This window comes from Tribolium castaneum, chromosome 1, assembly GCF_031307605.1.
Source record: "Tribolium castaneum strain GA2 chromosome 1, icTriCast1.1, whole genome shotgun sequence".
NCBI lineage: Eukaryota > Metazoa > Arthropoda > Insecta > Coleoptera > Tenebrionidae > Tribolium > Tribolium castaneum.
In genome coordinates, this window is record NC_087394.1 from 10416940 (window position 1) to 10434474 (window position 17535).

General features: G+C 31.5%; 2 protein-coding genes across 3 annotated transcripts in view; both read right to left on the reverse strand.

Moving 5' to 3' along the window:
- On the reverse strand, positions 1-10798 carry LOC135267321 (probable ATP-dependent RNA helicase DDX17). Of its 2 annotated transcripts, none has more exons than XM_064359599.1 (3): positions 10520-10798; positions 4347-4595; positions 1-729 (listed from the first exon to the last, which is right to left on the reverse strand). In XM_064359599.1, exons 1-3 carry the CDS (start codon positions 10530-10532, stop codon positions 365-367), a joined length of 627 nt encoding a protein of 208 aa, XP_064215669.1. In that variant the 5' UTR covers positions 10533-10798; the 3' UTR covers positions 1-364. The 2 variants fall into 2 exon arrangements, with proteins under 2 accessions (XP_064215669.1, XP_064215668.1); XM_064359598.1 differs by having other exon boundaries at positions 10454-10798.
- LOC661233 (probable ATP-dependent RNA helicase DDX17) overlaps positions 10549-17535 on the reverse strand; it is a 9814-nt gene continuing 2827 nt past the window's right edge. The window contains exons 2-7 of the mRNA XM_064359737.1: positions 15934-16456; positions 15534-15881; positions 15343-15491; positions 11158-11219; positions 11030-11106; positions 10549-10815 (exon numbers count right to left, since the gene is read on the reverse strand). Of these exons, the coding sequence (XP_064215807.1) occupies positions 10549-10815; positions 11030-11106; positions 11158-11219; positions 15343-15491; positions 15534-15881; positions 15934-16456 (1426 nt within the window). The remainder of the gene's footprint in view (positions 10816-11029; positions 11107-11157; positions 11220-15342; positions 15492-15533; positions 15882-15933; positions 16457-17535) is intronic.

Below are 17535 nucleotides of genomic sequence, written 5' to 3' on the forward strand. Positions count from 1 at the left end.
TTTCAACTAAAACAGCTATTTTATTACTGCAAAAGTATGAAATAAATAATTGACAGAGAATCAATAGACGTCTTAAAATATTAGAACAGTACAATTAATCATCATGTAAAATACCGGGTGACTATAAAATATTGTGTCAAAAAAATCCATTGGCAACACTATTGGCCTTCCTGTTGAGTATAAAATTTTGACATTTGAGTTTGACAGTCCGACGATGAACACAATTTTTAATAATCACCCCATCTAACCTAGTCAAGTTAAAATAAATATCTGTAATATTTACATAATACAAAAACCGAGATTATTTAACCAAGAGGACAATTTCCACACCATCGTCAGGTACCGCAGTAAACCAACCCTCACATCAACGAGGTGCTGGAGGCGGCGCTGTGTAGTTGTAATACAACCCTGTGACACCCTGTGTGGGTGGCGGTGGGGGCGGTGCATTAAAGAACATCGATCCATTGGACAAAGAGTATGTGAATGTATTCGGTGGCGGGATATTTTGATACGACATCAAGGGTTGTGGAGGGGGCTGTTGAGAGGGTGCTGATTTGCTATTACGGGGAGGACTGCGGTCCCTGCTTGTGCTACGCGACTTCTTTCTCCTATTTCTGTCTCTCGATCGACTTCTGTCGCGTCTTCCTCTGCGAGGAGACCGCGACCTGGAGCGGGAGACAGACCTGTGCGAGGGCTGGTGGCCTCGGCCTCTGCCCCAACGACTGCGCCCTATTTTCAATTTATATAATAATATTTAGAAGATATTTAAATCAGATACAGTCTGTCCCAGCGAGTGGAAAACGCCCATTATTGAATTTAACTTAAAACATCAGTGTTAAAACCTATATCCAAAAATGCAAAAAAATAATCTACGGCGATAAATATGTTATTCTTTATAAGTATTTGAAAAAAAATACGACATGGCTCTACAAGCGGCACGTAAAAATTACTATGGACAACGGATTCAAAATGCAGACAATAAATCAAAATGTGCTTGGAATATTGTTAACAAAATTTGTGGCAGAAGTAAAAAAAATCGAAGGTGATCCTAAGCAGATTGTTAATGGCATTAACCAGTATTTCATTAATTCAGCACCCTTTGTACGAAGTAAGTCAAATACGATCTCATCCAATGCTAAAACTATGTACATATACCCAGTTACTAGTCAAGAAATTATTACTATAATTCAAAATTTTAAAAATAAGAAAAGTACAGGCTTTGGCGACATATTTAATAACATAATTAAATACTGATATGAAGAAATTAGCGCACCTTTATTCTATGTTATTCAAAACCCTTTAGATTAGTGAATTTTCCCAGAACAATTAAAACGAGCAAAAGTTCTTCCTATATACAAAAAAGGTGACCTAACATTAATATCAAATTATAGGCCAATAAGTCTGCTGTCATCGTTTTCTAAAATTTTTGAAACTGTTATATCTTCCAGAATTACTAACTGTTTAATGAAATTTCAGCTACTGAATTCATCCCAACACGGGAAATCTGTTGACTCAGCTATATTTAGCTTCACTAATGCTCTGTTAAATAAATTAGAAGACAAAAAGGTGGTTCTTGGAATTTTCTTAGATTACTCCAAAGCCTTCGACTGTGTAGATCATAACAACCTAATAAGTAAATTAAAGAAATACGGCATAAGAGGAATTATGTTAAAGCTGATCACATCTTATCAGCAGGTATCAGCAGGTCACAATAACAAAAAACAGTACTGTATATACACTATCGGACAAAAGTAAGGCAACATTTTGAAAAATATAGAAATTAATGTTAATTAAATTTGTTAGGCCAATATTAACAGTTCGTCTTGTGCAACAAGAGCCATGCCAACGGGTACACCAATTGGTAAAGAGTTGAAAGAAAGAGTGATAGATGCTTTCTTAAACAATGAAAAACAAGCGGATATTGCAAGAAGATTTCAACTGCCTAGATACAGCGTGTCTAAAATAATTATTCGCTACAACGAAAGAGGACATTTAAACAATAATCCAAAATCGGGAAGACCATGAAAAACCACTATAAACATGGACAGACGCATTAAAAGAATTTCGGAAAACGATCCATCTAAAATCTGCATCTAAAATTATAGCGGAAATACCGGAAGTAGGAGTTAGTACACGAACAATTCAAAGAAGACTGGTTGCAGCAAAGCTTTTTAGTAGACGTGCTGCTAAAAAACCTTTGATTTCCGAAAGAAATAGACGCGCCAGACTTCAATTTGCAAGAGAACATTTGAATTGGACAGTGCAAGATTGGAGGAAAGTTCTGTTTAGTGACGAAACTCGATACAAATTATTTAATTCGGATGGAATGAAACGTGTGAGACGGCCAATCAATACACCATTCAACCCCAAGTATGTTACACCCACTGTTAAACATGGTCATGGTAGCGTTTTTCTGTGGGGGTGTTTTTCGTGGAATGGTGTGGGTCCGTTGAGCTTTATTGAGGGTAATATGGATCGGTTCATCTATAGGGACATACTCCAAGATGTAATGCTGCTGTATGTAGAATGGGAAATGCCTCTTCGTTTTATCTTTCAGCAAGATAACGACCCCAAACACACTTCAGCATTGGTCAGTGAGTGGTTCCAAAATAATAATATTCATGTTTTGCAATGGCTTGCCCAATCACCAGACCTTAACCCAATTGAGAACTTATAGGAAGAGGTAGAGCGACGAATCCGGATACAAAGATTTCCCAACAAGCAATCTTTGGTAGATAAAATCAAGGAAGTGTGGTCAAATCTGGATGAAAATGTTATTCAAAAATTAATTTCTTCAATGCCCAGACGGTGCCAAAAAATATACTTAATAACGGCTATGCCATAAATTATTGAATTTTTCGTTCTATTTATTTAAACTTTAGTGTTGGGTAGTGTTATGTAAATGTTGAATCAAATAAAATTTGAGTTGAAAATATTTTCTGACAATGTTGCCTTACTTTTGTCGCATTAATATCGGGCTTTTTTTATTTCAAGCTAGTAGTATGTCATAATAATTACCCACAGGCTATCCATTTTCAACACGAATAAGAATATCTTTAAACATTTATTATAAAATTAAATTGAAGGTAAATACCAACTCTTAAAATTTAAAATACCAATATTTGTATATTTTTCAACATGTTGCCTTACTTTTGTCCGATAGTGTACATCAAATAAACTTCTAATTAAACAAGGTGTACCTCAAGGTAGTATACTAGGGCCTTTATTTTTCGTAATTTATATAAACGACCTATTAAACATTTTAACAGTCTCAGAGAACAATAGTGCAGTTAACTTTGCTGACGACACAAACATACTAATTTGGGGTGAAAATATGACAGATACAATGAAAGAAGCAAAGATATGCATGAATAAGGTAATAAACTGGACTAAAGAAAATAAATTAGTGTTAAATTTTGAAAAAACCTACGGCATTCATTTTGCAATATGTAATCACAAGAATACAGAGAAACCGAATAAAATTGTAATATCATCTAAAGAAATTGAATTAATAGAGAAAACTAATTTTCTGGGAATATGCATTGACGATAAGTTAAGCTGGACTAATCATGTAGATAATTAATTAAAAAAATTAAACTCAGTACATTTTACAATACGTATTTTAAAAAAATACATTAACATTGAACAACTAAGTATAGTATACTTCGCATATTTTCAATCATTACTAAGCTACGGTATAATATTTTGGGGGCAAAGTGGAAAGATATCAAAAGTATTTGTCACTCAAAAACAAGTCATGAGAACTATGTTTAACTTAAAATATATTGAAACTTGTAGGAACATCTTTAAAAGCACTAACTTCTTGACAGTAACTGATTTATACATATATAGATTACTTTTATTTTACTTTAAACAGAATCTACTATTTAAAGTCACTAACGACCATAAGTACAACACTCGCAAAGTAGACTTGGAGTAACCAAGACATAAACTTACGCTGACGGAAAAAAATTGTTATAATGCAGGAATAAAACTATACAATAGTTTACCTGTGCATCTACGCACACTTTGTAATTTAAATTTATTTAAAAAATAAATATTGACTACATTTTGAATCTCGAACCATATACTTTAAATGAATTCTATAACAGACAGGTTTTTTGACTTATGTCTTAAAATTATTTTTATGTTATTGTTATTTCTGTGTATAATACTGACGTTTTTCGTATCAATTTTGATTCTACAACTGTATAAATTGATAGAAATAAATTATTATTATTATTAAAAAAAACGTGCTAATTTTCTAATATTCAAAGGCCGATAATGGACCTTTTCAAATCGTTGAGACACCCTGTATAAATATGTGGTTGTTTTAATGGATTTACCTCGACCTGAACTGCCGTTCGAGCTCCAGTTGCGATTGTCGGCCATTTCTTGGAGTTTCGGATTGATAACTTGTTTGGCTTCTTTGAGAACGGACACCAAATCGGCCGCTTTGTTGGCGTTTGCTGGTGTGAAAAATGTATAGGCTGTTCCGGTGCGTTGCGAACGCCCCGTGCGACCAATACGGTGCACGTAGTCTTCGGAATTGGACGGGTAGTCAAAATTGATTACAAATTTTACGTCTTCTACATCTGGAAAATCAAAATTGTTAGAAGCGGTGGTTGAATGATAATTGCTGTTGCCTCTTTGGTTTTACACCAATTTATAATTTCAGAGTTTCCAGAGAGTTGTGCTTCATTCAAAAACCCTTCACAATTCATATTAGAAGCTAAAATTAATGACTACGAAATATTTTTTACATGAGGTTGTATCTGATTTTGTAAAAGAGTGAACTTTAAAAATTATAATACACAAATAAAAAAAAACAAAATATCACTTTAATGAACGTATTCTTTGCCTAAGCTAATAATGCAATAATCATTAATCACATAACATTATTGTTTTTTAAGGTTTTTGAAGGCAGCAAGGATAATGTAATGAAATGATGCTCTCTAATGCTCACTTTTAGGGCCTAGATAAGAAACTTTTTAACTTTTAATATAGCTAGAGCATTAAAATTTTGTATACGATCCAAATCGATCATTCTGATTTCAACTAAATTATTTTCAAAATGACTCAGCTTCCGGAACTATAAAAAATTGGAGCCACGTTTGAAATTTCAAATAGTAAACACACATTTTTATTGCATATTTGAATTCTCAAGCTGAGTAAAATTTACCAAAGTTGTTGGTACTTATCTGTCATAGTTTTCGACACGTAAATTTTTTTGTTAAAATTTTCATTTAAAAGGGTTTATTTATCTGAGGCATCACAGTCCTTGAACCTATTGCGATAAGTGAATAAATTTTTTTACATACAATGAACCGAAGGGTCAAAGAGTATTCTAGAATTTTCAAAATTGTCAACTGTCCAAATTCATGGCTAGTATGATTTTTTCGAAATTGTTATCAAAAAACAGCTTTAACTCAGTTTTTTCAATTGACCCGATTTTCTTAACAGAAATTAAAAGAACATCGATATTTACGGTGACTTTTATCAATACGTCCTATACCTATCTCTTACAGTTTTTGAAAAAAATCACAAAAAACAGATTTTATTCGTAATTTTCATAGTTAATCAAGTACACGTTAAAAATGATCGAATTTTCATTTTTTTTAGTTTTTAGCTATTCCATTATCAAATACGCAGTAAAACAATAATATTCAACTATTTATTATAACTTAGTGAATTACGTAACTCAGTCTGGTATAGAATTTTGAACTTCTTGAATGAAAATGGTAAACAAATCTTCTCTTTTAATTAATAGCACAATTTTACCGTATTTTTCGAAAGTTTATTTGATTAAAAATGGAAATAATGAGCCAAAATTCTATTTTTTGCGATTACTGTAAATACTGTAAGAGATAGATATAGAAGATGTTAATAAAGGTCTGGATAAAAATTGATGTTCTTTTGATTGCCATCAAAACAACAGGGTCACTCCATTTGAAAAAACTGTTTTATAATCATTTTTTAATTATCATTTTCAAAAAATCAAAGTAGCTTTGCAACTTGATCGTTGGCAATCCTGAAGATTTTAGAAGACCCTTCGAATCTTTGGTAATCAAATGCAAAACGAATTATTCACTTATTAAAGTTAAAGGTTTCAAAAGTTGTGATAATTTAAATAAACTCCTGCAAATGAAAATATGCAAAAAAAATAGACAACTAAGGGTACATTTTACTCGGTTTCAACAGGCGAATTCAAAAATGCAATAAAAATGGGTGGTTACTATTTAAAATTTTACAGTTGGCGCCAATTTCTCGTAATTCTGAAAATTCAGCCATTTTGAAAATAATTTAGTTGGACTCAGAATGGTCGATTTAAAGCTTTAGATATATTAGAAGTTAAAATGTTACTAATGTAGGTCCTAAAAGAATCAGCTTGTATATGCTATCAGAAACTAAACGGAATGTTGTAGGTACACAAGGTGTATTCAAAAATAGAGTTCTTTTAGTCGACTGATTGAAATAAAAGCAAGTGTATTTTTTCAACAAGTTTCAATACTGCTAATTCTCGTGTATAAGAGGAGCAACTGCCTTTTTTACTCTTATTCTTCGAACCAGATCATTTTTTTAAACTTTATTTACTCGTTTAAAAATCCACAATTTTTTAGTGCACGAAACATTTAACAAACTCACGAATGCGACAATAAATTAAATCGAACATCATTGAACACAAAATAAAAACCATTAATACGGTTGCTAAAAAAATAAAAAAAATAATAATTAAGTGGGTTGGATAAAAATCTGAATTCATTTTTATGCTTAAATGGATAACTTTTGAACCGATACCTTTCAGTCACCCTGTAAACTGGTATTTAGTGGAGGGTTTAGGGTGGTGGTTGGTACTTATATATAATCAAAACATATAGTTCTACAACTTCTTTACTCTTTGAGTCTTTGCAGAGTGCTGGTCACTTTCTTGCCCCACAGTGTTTTGTAATAAGTGGTAATTTTTAAACAGTGGTATTTGTAGTTTTTAATTTGTTACTTTGCAGAATATCAATTTTATCTATTTCTTTTTATTTAATTATTTGTTGCGACTGCTGGTTGGTAAGTGTATTTCCTAATTTCTTATTATATCACTTGTAAATAGTTGAAATCTTTGTATATTTAAAATTATGGGTAATAATAGTAAACTAAGTTTTTCAAAAAAATGAAAAAGTCGAAAACAAATAATGCGTAATTTTTGGGAAAAACAACGAAAGGGTTCTAAAACGAAATTTCCAAGTAAATCAAGTCTCGCGGAGTGTAGCTTTCAGTCAATTGAATCAAGTTCCGATGATGATGAAGTATTTGTTATTGAGAAAGATACTAGTCAAGAACAAATTTATATTCCAAGCGGTAGAAGGATTGTTGACATAGGTCATTTATTTTCGGAGTTAAAAAACATAAAACATGACATTTATTCTTGCAGTTTTTTCAACGTTGACATAGTACATGAAGCGCATTTTGGTTTTAAAAGTATTTTTAAATATAAATGTAGTATGTGTGGAGTAACAGGGACTTTTAGTACGGAAAAAGCAGATAATAACATAAATGAAGCAGCTGTCTGTGGCACAGTAGCAATAGGTGCTGGTTATTCTCAACTAACAGAATTTTGCGCAGATTTGAACATTCCACAACTTAATAAAAAAACATATATTAAAACCGAAGGAAAAATTTTACATATCGCGGAAAACGTTGCTCTAGACGAAATGTTAGCAGCCGGTCAAAAAGAGCGTGCGTTGGCAATCGAAGCCGGTGAGATTGATAAAGATGGAGTACCTTACATTACAGTTGTAGTGGATGGTGCGTGGTCTAAACGTTCCTACTGGTGTTGCAACAATAGTCGGTGCAAGGACTAAAAAAATTTTATACGTGGGAGTTAAAAATAAAAATTGTAAAAAATGTATGTATTATAAGAAAAAAACCAAACGACGCCCCCTCATAAATGTTTTAAAAATTGGAAAAACACTTCAACTTCAATGGAAGCAGCAATTATTTTGGATGGATTTAAAAAATCAGTAGACATGCATAACGTAAGATTTAAAAACCTCATAGAAGATGGTGATAGTAGCGTCTACAAAAAAATTCGTAATGCAAGACCATACGGGCCTAATTATTTTATTAAAAAAATTGAATGCCGAAATCATATACTACGAAATTTTTGTACTAAAATTAGAGAAATCGCTAAAACTCCTCGTTCTGACATAAATATAAAAACTTTTTTGCGTAACAATTATTTGAAATTTAGAACCGCAATTGTTTTCGATAAAATACAGAAAAAACGAAAACTGTACTTTCGATCAAAAAGCAGAAAACCTGAAAAATGATATTTTAAATGGACCTGCACATATTTTTGGTAATCATTCAAAGTGCGCTACGTATTTTTGTAAAACAGTTGGTCAAATAACAAATGCAGTTGCATATTCTGACTTTAAAAATAGTTCCTTGTTTGAGTTGTTCATGCAGGCATTAAAACGAGTTGCAAATTTATCTTCAAGTCTATTGTATGATGTCGATAATAATTCTGCTGAGTCATTTAATTCAGTAGTTAACAAACTTGTTGGGGGTAAAAGAATAAATTTTTCAGAACGCGGTTCTTATCATGGAAGATCCTTTGCGGCAGTCGTAAATGTAAATAACAAAAACAAATTTGTATTTAAAATTATGGAAAAAATATCAGGGAATAGTGGCATTTACACCACAAAATTTTCAAATCGCTTATTAAAAACCAAAGAACTTCAAGCTACAAAATTAAATAAAAGAAAAATTCGTATTCAAAGTGCAGATTCGGATTATGGTGCGACTAATGACATAATAGACATGCCAACAGAAACATATGACAAAATAAAAAATGAGTTCTTGAATGATTTGGCTGCTTGCGATATTTTAAAAATTCCTTTGTTAACAATTGGTCAACGTAATAATGAGCAGTGGGATAAAGAAAGAAATAATAGATTAACGGCTAGTAATTTCGGAAGAATTATTAATATGAAATGTACGACCAATACAGCGAATGCTGTAAAAGATATCTTGTATCGTGTGGGATTATCTAAATTTAAAAAATTACCCGAACCACTACAGTGGGGAATTGATAATGAAGAGAAAGCAAAGGAGAAGTTTGAACAGATCACAGGTATAAAGGTAGATTCATGCGGCTTTTTTGTTGATAAAGAAAAAAAAATTTAATAATAATTATAATTTTTAATTTGAACAATAAAAGTAAAAAAAAAGTTCCTCAGTGGGTTGACACCTTGTCGTGGTGAGGGAGCTCAGTAGTTCTATCACAAAACCTGTGCAGAACGAAGCTAAGTACAACCAAAGTTTTAATCATCTTTTTTTATATTTTTTTTTACAGGAATAATTTTATTGTTAAAAGTATTCAAAAAAATAGCGAGCGTGATTACTCGTATTTCAAAATCTCATAAGATACGTTGATAGCAGTGTCTACAAAAAAAACGTAATGCAAATCTATAGGTACCTAATTATTTTGTTAAAAAAATTAATTCCGAAATCATGTGCTTTAATTTTATACCACTATTAGAGAAATCGCTAAAATTCCTATTTGTGCCGATACATTTCTCTGTCTTGAACAAATACAATAAAATTATTATCTTGTGGGTCACCCCAATGGTGGTTACCTCCAGCGGTGCGTCCTAAACCCGTCATAAATCTTCTTCCAGCTAGCTACGCGTTCGAAGAAGGATGCATTAAAAGTTGCCTACTTACAATTTAATTTTTGCTTTATATCTAACAATTAAGAACAGTTAACAAAAATCTAAAATATCTCAAGCCTGTATTTTTAAATTTCCTATAAAATGTTTTTTTTAAATTTTCAATACAATGCACCGTTATCAAAAATTCGTATCAACTTCATTAACAGACATTTTATTTAATAAAAAAATATCTAGGCATTTATTTCAATCAAAAATGACTCTTCGACCTACATTTACTTATAAAGAAACACTGCAAATGTCAAGAAACTCTTCAAGTCTAAATTTGCGGCTAAAAACAGTGAAAACAGTTTACACGTAAAACGTATGCGCCAGCTCCCAGAGGGTCTAGAGCCTTAAAGTTTGTGATTCTTGTAGTCATGTTCGTACCAAATTTGAAAGTGTTGCCAAACACTTTTCTGCTCACTTGGTACTAAACAAAACAATTATGACGTTCGATATGTTCGTGTCGTTTAGATTATTAACCGCTTTTATTACAAAACTCGTTAAGTAACCAGTAACGTACCCATTAAAAACGACAATGTATTATTATTACCGACGTAACGATCGTAAAAACAATTGAAAGTACGTAAAACCATGAATAAAGGCAACAACAATGATTGGAACAGGTGAATATAAATGAGCAGTAAATAAACTTGTTTGTTTCGCCGCTTGGTAGATGGTACATTGTACGAGTACAGAGTACATATCAAATAAGAATAAATAATAAATACAAACACATATCCTACCTATTATGTTTGAAAAGAAATTTGGCATCATAATCTGAAATTGATTTGTCTGTATAAAATGCATACCAAAAGAGTGCATCTTTTCAATGGGAATGTCAGCTCACAGAAGCGCCCAAGTCGCGAGACCTGGAGCGAGTGTGTGTGTCAGACGGACACTGCGCCTCGCAGCCAAGCCAGCCAACCCAAATCTGAGTCCGGCGTGGGGCAGCGTCGTCGAGTAGGCCGCCCGCCCACGACCAGGTTATAGCCGGCAGTCCTAGACCACAGACTCCAACATGGCCGCCTGAGCGCACATTGACCGTCGTCCGATTGAGAGGCACAGCCACAATGACAATGATTCTGTCATTAACACGCTTGTGCCTCTGGAAAAAAGAGTAGTGGCCATTTTATAATCGCTATTGCTGATCATTGTCCCATGCACACTGGTCGACAGGCTAATATCAAAACTAACACATCTAGTCACAACTAGATCCAACAAAAAAAACACAAACAAAACAAACGACTTTCAATGCTATTAGCCTGCCAAACACGTTTGATAAATCATAAACAAATTAGAAAATCAAACAAGCAAAATACGCCACTATACCACGTACCTAAACCTCGAGCCGCCACGTCAGTCGCCACGAGAATAGGGGCCTTACCAGTCCTGAAGTCTAAAAAATTTAAACAATAGTTGCACATATTTTATTTTATAAGTTATGTACCTTGTAAAACCCAATCTCTCTCCTGTTGCGACTTATCTCCATGTATGCAAACCGCTGGCCATCTAGAAATAAAAACGTTAGGTACTAAAAACCACCGCCTTCTTAGATGAATTATCTTAAGGTTGAACTATACTTAGAACGTCCGAAGAGGAGCTGTTCAAGCAAACGAGTGAACGCAAAATTTGAAATTAGATTTTTAAAAAAGTAATAAACAGAATGCTTTCTTTACAACTGTATGTTGTTCCTAAATTCAGTCACTACCTCACAGGTCAGTTTGTATTTCATTTTAAGTATTTGTAACCGAGTTTAAACGGGTTAGAAAGTCGATTTAATTTATTGTTCTATTAAAAAAACTGTAAGTTCAAATTGCTTGAAAAAATATGGTGACTTTCTGCGGACCTTAGCAACAATATACATAAATTTGAAAAAATTTGTTAGTGTCATTTAAAAATAAAATTAAAAAAAAACTTCAATTTTTAGCCATTTTATTTTTTTATTAAAAAATGGTACTAGGTTTTTTGATAATTTTTTTGTCTTGTGTATGACTTACTTGTAATACTATATTTTTTCATGCCATTTGAACTCTAGGTTTTTCCATAAAAACATTAAGATTATTACGCTGTTTACCCCGTTATAACTTGGTTACAAATATTTAAATCGAGAAGAACTGATCTGTGAGGTAATAAGTGAACCTGGGAACATCAACCAATTGAAAAAAAAAACGGTTTTATGTATTATTTTTCTTAAAAATTGAGTTTCACCGGCTGGACGGTGAGCTCAGTGTAGTTCAATCTTAATGTCTAGGCATTAAGCATAAAATTTAATTAAGTAATCTGTAAAAGCGCAATTAATAAAAGTTGAGAAGAAAAGGTGGAACAAAACAAATTGCACAAGGAAAAGAGGAGTCTTAAGTTAAACATTTTAACCTCCAATGTGTTTAAAAAATCCATAAATTACAAGAGGAATTAATTGAACTAAAAAAATGTCTAGACAAGAAAAAAAATTTATTAATAGGGGGATACTAAAAACTATGACTTAAACTGTACAGGATGTTCGGTTTAAACTACACATTAGAAGTATTGTTCCAAAAAAGACATAAACGACATTCCTCTGAAAATTCGTATATAATCATAATCCATTTTAGATCCTGTTTGCTTGCTTTCAAAATCGCGGCACGTCTGGTTATACTGGAAATCGTTAACAACTTTGTTATTTTAAATATAAAGTTATGTTTTTTAATGTTTTTTTTCCATCTGCTTTCCCTATACCTAAGAATATCCGTTTTCGGGTTATTTATCTATTAAAATTGATGTCTTCAAAGCTTGGAAAAAGCTATAAGTACACAGACACCTGGGTGAAGTTTAATTGTGCCCAAAAGTAACAAAATTTGTTAGTAAATTTTTATAAAAAAATTGATTTAAATAATAAATAAGACAATCAAAATTGTAGTTTAAATGCAACAGCTTCAAATGACCTTTCAAAAGATGTATTTTATTTTAGGTTTTTCTTAAACCTTGCGATTATAAAGCAAATCTATATATCACTGCGTTTTATAATGGTCTCGTTCGAGACACGTTTTATATTTATTCACCTGTGCATACACAACCAAGTGTGTACTTATAGCTTATTTCGAGCTTTATTATTTTTAAATATTTTCAATATTTTAAATATTTTAGACATCATAGAAGAATTTTTTTTTTCTTTTCTAAATAAAAATAAGTTTAATAACAACGATCTGTTTTACGTAACATTCTCTATATCCATGTTAAATAATTTTATTTAGTTATTTAGATATTTTGATCATTCATCAATCAAAATATAAATTCATAACTAAGCATAAGTTATACATAGTAGCTATTTGAAAATTTTTTATCTAAAACCGTTATTAAAAGGTACCTTATAAATGAATGTTATTACAGTATAAATGAATTTTTATCTAGTTCCCTTGCGATTTAGCTGTCTCTCTATTCGTAATTTATACCTTTTTTTATGTAATTTTTCACCTTTTTGTTATCTGTTTAACTTGATATGTTTATATTTATAATTTTTAATTATATTATAATATCCTAATTAGTATCCATACTTGACGTGTTTAATTTCTGTGTATTCAGATAAGATGAACGAAAATTATTATCAATATTATTATTATTATTATTATTATTATCTGCCACAGTGTGTAAAATTTTGAAAAAAAAATTTGAATATTGATGCAGACGTAGATATGTAAATTAAAAAAAATATATAAAATATTTGGTAGATAATCGAGTCTGATGTGCGGAAACAGTTTTTTTGCATACTTGAATTAATCATTTTTTTATTTCAAATTTACACATAAAGTACAGAATAATGCCCTTTCACACTTTAATATCCTTACAATAGTCTACCATTTACAAAAATGTTGTAAATGAGAATGTAGTAAAACATAGACCACATAAATGACTCAGAAATCTTCATTAAAAAATCCGCATACTATCAATAACTTTGTTATCTTAAATAATAATCTATATCGTGATTTTGGATTACTCTACTTATTTATACTATTCGAAGTTTCATTTGCTTCTCTTCACCTAACAGTTTTCGAAAACTTAATTATTATTTTTGATTGACTGAATCAAGAACCTGAATTCAGACCTTCCTCTTCAAAAATTGATAATTTTGATATTTTCAAACATTTTGAAGTCATATTTAGACATTTAAAAAGAAGCTGTTATCTTTTCTTTGACGTTTTCAAAAGTTGTAACAAACCTCAATGTTTAAGAACTTAAATTACTAATTTTTTTTAGAAACATGATGCATATTGTTTTTCCTAAATAAAGAAGACTACAAAATTCTGCATTGACCTGTAGGTATTAATATTCCCTTATACCTTTAAGTTTACTAGTTATTGAGTCATTTCGTTTTTTTTTGACTTGACGGAAATTCATTACTAGGCATAAGTTATACATAGTAGCTATTTGAAAAAATTCTATCTTCCACAGTATGAAAAATTTTGAAAAAAAATTGAATGTTGAGGCAGACGTAGATTAAAATCGACGTAATTAAAAAAAAAGAAAATATAAAATATTTGATAGATGATCGAGTCTGATGTGCGAAAACAGTTTTTTTTATTTCAAATTTATACATAAAGTACACAATAATGCCCTTTCACACTTTAACATCCTTACAATAGTCTACCATTTACAAAAATGTTGTAAATGAGAATGTAGTAAAACAGACCACATAAATGACTCAGAAAAAATCTTCATTAAAAAAATCCGCATAGTATCAATAACTTTGTTATCTTAAATAAAAAGCTACGTTGTGATTTTCGATTACTTGAATTATTTATTCTATTCAAAGAATAGAATCAAGAACCTGAATTCAGACCTCCCTCTTCAAAAATAAATAATTTGGCATTTTCAAACATTTTGAAGTCATATTTAGACATTTAAAAAAAGCTGATATCTTTTCTTTCACGTTTTTAAAAGTTATAAGAAACTTCAATGTTTAAGAACTTAAATTACTAATTTTTTTAGAAACAATGCATTTTTTTTCCTAAATGAAAACTACAAAATTCTGCATCAACCTGTAGGTATTCCCTTATACCTTCAAGTTTACTTGTTTGTAAGTCATTTCGTTGTTTTTTTTTTTTGACTTAGCGGCGAAAATTCATTAATAATCGTAGCTGTTTTTGGACAAGAAGTATTTATAAAATAAACTACAAAATTATAAAATGAAAATAATAACTCAAATCTATTAGGTAAAAACAGGTTTAGAAAATGTCAATAAAGATATAGACAAAATTAAATCCTATTTCATTTAGTGAACAAATAAATTATTATAAAATGAAAATAATAACTCAAATCTATTAGGTAAAAACAGGTTTAGAAAATGTCAATAAAGATATGGACAAAATTAAATCCTATTTCATTTAGTGAACAAATAAATTATTATTAGGAATTTCATTCGGAAAAATTGAATCATGAGAATAACTTTACAAACTTAAAAAACATAACTTCTCTCTATCAAACACACAAATACAATTTCAAAGTAAAAAAACTTGAGTAATCAAAAAACAAAGTTATTTGTTGCCATCGAAGAATTCCTCACGAATTACGACTGTATATAAATTTTCAAATGAATAATCATTATTAGAACTCGATACCAATGTGGAGTTTATATACAGAATAGTATTATTTTACTTACCCGTCACGTTTCATTTTTCTGGTAATCTCATCAACTCTCTTCTTAGTTTCAATAAATATGATCGTCTTATTTTCCTTCTCGGCCATGATTTCTTTAAGTAACGTACTCAATTTCGTCTCTTTCTCATATTCCTGACACACATCAATAATCTGAAGTATGTTATGATTTGCAGACAACTGCAAAGAACCTACATTTATCTGAATGTAGTCTTTTAGAAACTCAGCCGCTAGGGCTTGAACTTCTTTAGGCCAAGTCGCTGACCACATCAGGGTCTGTCTATCTGGTCTAATCTGTTCGATTATTTTACGAATTTGGGGTTCAAAACCCATATCAAGCATCCGATCTGCCTCGTCTAAAACTAAATACGTGCAACGTCGAAGGTTCGTTCTATTACTTTCTAAAAAGTCGATCAATCTGCCCGGGGTTGCTATAACTATTTCTACACCATCCATCAAATCGTTAGCTTGAGGTCCTTTGGGGGCGCCTCCAAAAACGCAAGTGTTGCGAATTTTTGATGAACGGCCGAAATCAGTTGCGACCTACGCAAAAATTGAGTTTATTCTAATAAAAAAAATAATAAAAAATTCAAACCTGTTGTATCTGCTGTGCCAGCTCCCTCGTGGGCGCCAGCACCAACGCAATGGGTCCATCACCTCGTAATAACCTGGGTTGATGGTTAATGTGCACAATCGCTGGCAGAATATACGAAAGCGTTTTTCCAGACCCTGTCGAAGCGATTCCAACCATGTCACGTCCCGATAAAGCAATAGGCCATCCTTGCGACTGTATAGGTGTCGGATGTTTGAATCCCATTTTGCGAATTTCGGACATGACGTAGTCTGGAAAACCAGCTTCTTCGAATGTGAACACTAAATCGGGGATGCATTTTCCTTTGAGGGTAATTTCTTTCTCTCTTCGCCATTCTTCCACTTCGTAGCTTGGACGGTTTGTTACGTTAGGATGTGGTACATAGAAGTCTTTTTTGAACGGCTCAAGACGGCTTAAATCCCAACGGGGTTTTCGTAAGTTAGCACCGGCGGTGTTTCGACGGCCACCACCGCCACCGTAACCCCGGTCGCGGCTTCGCGATCGACGGCGGTCTCGACTCCTTGATCTGATGAATAAATTGGTATAAAAGAAAATTCGTAAAACAAAAGATGCCTACATAAAAATGTAATTAAGAAAGTTGTTACAATTTCATAGATATATGTCTTGCCTAAACTGATAGTTTCATTAAATTACAAACTATTAAATTATTATGATATGTCATAGAGCGGAGGTAAAACAATATAGAACAATAATAATAGAGAAAGTTGATAATGCTGACATAATTTTTTTTAGAAAAAAAAATGGTTTTAAATAAATGATAGGTTCATGTTACTGAAGTTCATAACATTTTGACCACCTTTTTATTTAGTCGACACATAGTACTACATAAATTTGCAATTTTACATGGAACAAAAAAATGAAAATGACATAAAAAAAGAGATTCAAAAGAACAACTGTGAACTATGTTTTTTTGTAAATCGCAACTAAAAATTAGCTTCTTTGTAATAACATTTGTTTTGGTAATGCAATAGAATAATAATAAACAGAGTTTGTAATTTTCAATTTACTAAATGAAGACTGATAACAGAAAGCGATAACTAACAAATTAGTAGTGAGCAAAATTCTCGCTCCATTGCCTTAACTCAGTAGTTCCCAACCTTTTTCACCTTGGGAACCCCTTCTAACATCCGACAGAAATTGACGTACCCCTTGGATGTACAGCTTTAAGACAAAAAAATTTGATAGGACATTTATTTTTTTCGTTGCAGATTTTGAACTGAATGAATGTTAATGAATAGGAATTAAAAAAAAACGAATAATTTAATACCTATTTTTTATATAGTTTTTATTGTAAAATAGGAACAGATTATAGTAAATGCTTTTGCAAGAGGTGTTTAAACAGACATGTTAAACAGTTTTAACGTTGGCTCCATAGCCAAGTCATTCGATGGAATTTTAGTAAAAGAAGTTGAGTACAGTGTTTGATTTATTTTGATAAAAATGTCATTAATGTTCTAATGCAAAAAAATCCTATATAGATACACAGAAAAAGGGTCAAATTCCGTATCAGATAACAGGTTTTGATGCAAATGTGAAGACAAAAAGTGCTTACTTAACACTGCAATTTCCTATTTTCAACAAAAA

Coding starts and splice junctions, on each gene's coding strand:
- LOC135267321 (XM_064359598.1), bottom strand. CDS start 10,532: ATGCACTCTTTTGGTATGCATTTTATACAGACAAATCAATTTCAGATT. Junction 4,596..10,453: donor TTTCTTTTCAAACATAATAG/GTAGGATATGTG, acceptor TTGATTTTCCAG/ATGTAGAAGACGTAAAATTT. Junction 730..4,346: donor GAACGGCAGTTCAGGTCGAG/GTAAATCCATTA, acceptor AATTGAAAATAG/GGCGCAGTCGTTGGGGCAGA.